General features: G+C 35.0%; 1 protein-coding gene across 1 annotated transcript in view; it reads right to left on the bottom strand.

The window, feature by feature from the left end:
* Nucleotides 1-2,296, bottom strand: part of LOC104704192 (ABC transporter C family member 9-like) — an 8,536-nt gene extending 6,240 nt beyond the window's left edge. Inside the window, exons 1-2 of the mRNA XM_019226962.1 lie at nucleotides 2,134-2,296; nucleotides 168-1,990 (exon numbers count right to left, since the gene is read on the bottom strand). Of these exons, the coding sequence (XP_019082507.1) occupies nucleotides 168-1,990; nucleotides 2,134-2,158 (1,848 nt within the window). The 5' untranslated portion in view covers nucleotides 2,159-2,296. The remainder of the gene's footprint in view (nucleotides 1-167; nucleotides 1,991-2,133) is intronic.

Below are 6,000 nucleotides of genomic sequence, written 5' to 3'. Positions count from 1 at the left end.
CTTGATTTTCCTGATCCTACAGCTCCACAAACCGCCACTTTCATTCCTCTTTTTACTTTCAGTTCTATCTCATCAAGAGTCGGTCTGCTTGGCTCAGGTTCCCAACTGAATGCTCCATTTTCTATTTCAATACTTAACTCTGCATGATCATTTGAGGAATACTCAACTGCATCCTTCTGAGTCTCGCTTTGTTGAAGGTAAGAAGCTATTCTATCTGCAGAAACCTTGCACTGAACAAGCGCTGAGAGAAGATCAGGTAAACCAAAAATAGGACTTTGTAACATTTGAAACGTTGCAAGAGCAGACAAGACTGCTCCAGCTGTTAGCTTCACTCCCAGTAACATACAGGTAACAAAAGTCACCACAGAGATCAGTGAAGGAGCTCCCCAAAGGATGAAAGTAGTGAAGGCTTGTAACCTCAAAGACTTCCATAAACAATCGTACTCTTTTTTTCGTAACGTTTTAACCTTGTTGAGAAATTGGTTATCCCATGCTTGAAGCTTCAGAATCTTCATGTTTTTAAGAATCTCTGAAGTTGCTTTCATTCTATCATCTTTAGCATTCATGATATCTGATTGGTAGTTTCTCTGCAGCTTCGTCAGGGGGTAATTGCACGCCATCACCATGAAAGTTGTGACCAATGCAGCTAAAGCTCCAAGTCCCAGATGTTTTTGCAAGATATAAATCGCCGAGAAGATCTGTATAGGTAACATCCATATGGTGTTTACATAATAAATGAAATCAGTGATCCTCTGAACATCTACACTCATGTAGTTGATGATCTCTCCGCTCGTGTGGCTTTGCCGTGATTGACTTGACAAAAGTAAACCTTTTTGGTATATATGCGATATCAAAGCTGCTCGAAGGCGCATTCCTAGCTGACGAGCTCCAAAGATCCATTGCCTTTGAGTAACTGTCTCGACGATTTTGGCACTTAGAAACCCGAGTGCAAGAAGGTAACCATGGTTTAAGCTCTGGGATTGTTTCTCACTTAGAAACACTACAAAGTCATTGATGAGATATGGTCCGATGTAAGCTGTGCTCGCGTTTACAACTGCGAATACCGCGTTGATCGCGGCTTTCCTCCAGACATATCGAAGAACCGTCTTATAAAAGAAAGCATTTCCAGGTCCTTCTTCTTCTTTGGTGGTTTTCAGTTTCTGGTCAAAGGCATGAGAGCAAAAACGAGCAGAGTCTTTCACATCTATGTCTGGTACATCTTCTTTGCCGAGAGGTCTCTTGTACCCGAGGGAGAACAAAGGGTTTATCCATGAGAAAGTGACGCGTTGGAAGAGAGTAGCGTTCCCATATGGAGAAGTAGAAGAAGAAGAATCTTTCTTGTCTTGCTCAGTTTCTCCACCAAGTAGTAGTGGCTCTGTGATTCCGTTGGCTTCAAGAAGACGGAAACCGGTTTGCCCTCTGATTGAAACAGCCAGCAAGAACAAGGATGCAAGAAGACCAGTCAAGTCGGCATAATCCTGAAATCCGAGAGGCTTGTGTTTCGAGGTTACGAAGTGAGCATCAAAGGCAGAGGATAAGATGAAACTACAGAGCCACCATGTCCTTAACATCCAAGGAAACTTAACAAGCCTCTTTTCTCTGATCTTCACCACAGCAACAGAAACAATCAACCAAGAGAAAGCCTGTGAAACCTCAGCGGAGAAGACAGAAACAGAGGAACCACATCGTGACACCACGCTGTCCCGAAACAGCAAAAGCAAGATAAAGCAATGAGTCCCGAAGATCGACACAGAGCAGATAAGAGATATGTTGTAAGAGAAGCTCTGCTTCACGGTTATGCTCTGCTTCTTCAAGTCTTCTTCTACATCATTATATCCTCTGTTTCTCACTACACCAAACCATTTTAGTGCCAAATGAGTAACATAGAAAGCAAGGAAGGCCACTTGCATACCCATGCTTGTACGTTCTTTCAAGCAAAGCGAGTTTTGTTGCAACCATTGCGTTCTCATGAGATGAAAACACGTTTCTGCTGCTCATATTAAAGCAAGCACAATCAGGTAAAAGGACGAAAAATATTGAATACATAAACAAGTTTCTCGATTATAATAATATTTTTAGTTTCATGATCAGATAAAAGTAGAAACTTATCAAGTGAGAGATTATCAACTTTACCTGCGGAACTAAAGAGCTTGAACATAGCTTCTTCTTGGTTTGAGAAACACTAGAGATGATTGGAGATGATCAGATGATAAAGTTCATGTTTTGTCTTCAGATAAGAGTTGCAAAGGCCGGAGAGAGAGAGAGAGAGAGAGAGAGAGAGCTAGAGAGTGTTGTGTGTGTGAGACAAGTTTTGAGTTTATAGTGAAAAGTGACGCCAGCTACAAAAATACGTATGGCCGACCAAAATTAAATTTTTATAAAAAGACTTTTATATCTCTAAAAGACTAAACGATTATCTTTACAGAATTAATTTCTTTGTTTACAGTATGCGTTTGAAAACGTGACTTTTCATATCAATTTTTTTTTCTTTTTTAATTATCAAAAAATGAGTAATTATTTTTCCATCAGTGACATGCACTAAAACTAAAACTATTAATTTAAACAAATTTTACTAACACTAAAACTAAAACTATTTATGGTGAGGGTGTGACGGTACTAACACTAAAACTTTTTTTTTTTATCATTCCCTTATAATAAAATGGAATTACACAAACTTTTTCGTACAATATATAATTTTTATAAATTAGTTACAAAATAGATTATACATTAAATATAGGTTTGTTAAAAAAAACGTTATAGATTAATTGGTCAATTCGTGGGCTATATAAATTCACTTAAAAATATCCCAAAAAATCTTCTTAAAAAGTATATGCCAATGATTTATACAATTTCCTAAGTAAAATCTTTAGTATTCCATGTATTGTTACAAAATATATACTGCTAGGCATAAAAATATATTCTTAGGCGTAAAAAAGAATAAAATCTTGGCAATTTATCACACTTAATCGTGATTTCTGAGATCTTATTGTGCAACTGAAAGAAAATCTTACCTAAGCACATGTCATATTAAAAAACTTTCATCAAACATGCTCAAAAATTAAAATAAAAACAAACAACAAAAATAACTATTTTTCATACATAAAATTACAAAATTAACAAATATGTGTTTTTTAAGTCATTATATTTAGCATATGATTTTATTGCATAATATTTTATCCAAAAAACTTTTAAAAATAGTCATATAAATTATATTTTATTCTAAAATTATAATATAAATAAAAGGAATTTCAATCTGTGTTCTATCACGGTCCTAATCTAGTTACTATATATAACTAATGACATAATAAGCATAAGAATATGAGTAAGAATATTAGATAAAACCTGTGAAGTTGTTTTGGGAAAATATATTTGGAATCTATTAAAAATGGAGAAACTCTCAAAAATGATGAGCTGAATTCTAAATGAGTTGAACAAAAGTAAGCAATATCACTCTTACTATTGTGCTATGATGTGGTCACTATACTATTAATTAATGATGTGTCAACATTGATGAAGTCTAACGAATTTGTTTTCCGGCCATACGCAAGTGCCGGCCATGCAAGTTATTATGATAAAGGGTTTCATTTCATGCAAGTTATGTTACTTTGCATACGTTACACCAATGCTCTTTCAATTTGTAGTTGAAACCTTAGATCCGGCTTTACACCAATACTTTTTTTGTCGATATAAACTTTATTCTTTATGGAAATATTACCGTGACCGACGATCGCTGGGGTGTACTTGGATATATTTTTGTTTTGTAAAGGAAGTAAGAACACAGTACAATTTCATAGTGTAAACTCACGTGTAAGTGTAAGTATTGTAAAATTGATGAAAAGTATATACGAAATAATCAATATTAATGAAATATAGTAGAATCGTTGAACGTAAGGGATGTACCAATATATACCAAGGCAAAAACTTTAATTTAGACTTGGTACGTTGTACGTTACACATGTTTCGTCGAATTTTGATTTGACTTGGTATTACTGAAAGTTTTGCTGTTTAGCGTAAGGATGTACTTACGTGTCAGAATCGTACGTAGAACTGGCTTCCGTGTATGAAAGTTAGGCTCGACGCTTTTGGAAAAGAGTGAGTGAGAGAGATTCCAATTCGATTTGATTCCCAATGCTTGCTGTCCTTTTCCACTAAACTGCAGGTGATTGGGACCATATATGAGCGACGGCGATATTACACAATCCTCCACTGTATAATACCAATATATTAGTATATGATAGATTTGATCTGGCAGTATCCTCAAATCATAATCAACGTCACCATAAAACCCAGTTAGGGTTCGAGCTCCTTTATAAGTTCAAATAAAAAGTGGTATACGACCACAAAACTAGATGACTGGCGAAGAAAAGAAAAAAAAAACTATTGTAACTTTTTCTTCTAATAATTATTACGTGATTAGTTATCCCTTTTTATGATTTTTGGTTGTATATTCTACTTGCCATAATATTTTCTTAAATTGCTATTTTCAGTTATTTTTAGCTTTGATCGAAGTGATATATATTTGACAATTTAAAGCAAAAGAAAAAGAAAAAGAAAAAAAAACAAAAAGACAGAAAATGATATCCATTAATCTTCGCCGCGAGTCCCACACCGTCACTCCCACTAATTGTTGCATTTGCATGTAAGCGTGGGAAGTATGGAGTCTAGTAATATTTTGACTTCCTAGATGTCATTGTTATATATATATCGTTAGAGGGTTGTTAAATAAAGAAGTATAAGAATTAGAATACGCATGTGCGTATGCAAGATTCGTTACATAGCATAGAAACACAATAACGATGAAAGAACAAAAGGGTATGACTGCATGAGTCATTTATTTAATCATTACATAAGTCGATGTCTTTTGGCCCATAATTTGAGTCGAGACGCCGCTGCTGACCCCAATATTCTTCCATCGAAATACGTACCGGCAAAGATTTTCTTGATAGATCAGCGTCAAGCGTCTCCAATATCGATGTGCCGGGTTTAACCGGTCTTACTAGGGCCGTATGGAACCGGTTTTGGTAGAACCGATTGAAAATACGCTGTGATTTGTCCAGAAGTTCGAATCTAGTTCAACTCAGTTCTTGCATAGGCGAAATTATAAGGACTAGTGTACGATTATCCACTAAATTTTAAATAATGTCTATATAATATACCTGCTTGCTCCGGCCCAGCGTTGCCAACGTTTGGTTGTAAGGGCAGGTTCGGAAATAGTTTATGATTTGTCAAGGTTTAACTACCAAAATTTTGAATCTTTAAAGGCTGACACGGAGAATCTATGATAAACAAGTTTATAAATCATGTCCGAAAAAAATACCTAGACCAAATAACTTAAATTAAAGGAGAACTAAAACCAGGCCGGTTCACAAATTATGTGTCATCTTAACATGTACTAGTCTTTTTTTTCGTTGTTAAATTATATATATATATATACATATGTAATTATAATGTTTTCATATTATAATATTTTCATGTGAAACATCTTGTCCTCAAACAATATGCATGTACGTACGGGTATGTTAGTGATTTCCATGTGAGTTTCTTGGTGGTTTCTGTCATTTTTCTTCTTATGTTTAGATGCGTAAGCAACTTGCTTTTTTCTTAACTTTGCAAAAATACAAAAACAAAAATTAAAGTATATATAAAAAAAGACCCACCTCAATTCAAATGATGAAGTTCGTAAGCATACCATAAGAATGATTCATGGTACTATAAGTCTATAATTTATTGTCCACATTCGTTGCACATATTACAAAGTCACATGGATTTAAGGTTATATTAAACCTGAATATACTGTAATCTTAAAAGCATATTATTAGTAGTCTATGAACGTGTGGATAACAAACAAAACTATCATCTGACTGTTACGTACGCGCGTGTGAGGGTTTGTGTTTGGGCCAGGCTGGTGTAAGCGAAACTTGGACACATAAATCATATGAAAGCGCATGAACTTTGTGATACATTTGCTATTAAAGATTTTTCCTTTTTTTGTAAGGTGAA

The sequence above is a fragment of the Camelina sativa genome, chromosome 7 (genome assembly GCF_000633955.1).
Source record: "Camelina sativa cultivar DH55 chromosome 7, Cs, whole genome shotgun sequence".
In the NCBI taxonomy this organism is placed as follows: domain Eukaryota; kingdom Viridiplantae; phylum Streptophyta; class Magnoliopsida; order Brassicales; family Brassicaceae; genus Camelina; species Camelina sativa.
Note: the sequence above shows the minus strand (reverse complement) of the source record. Positions and strands in the feature narration are given on the sequence as shown.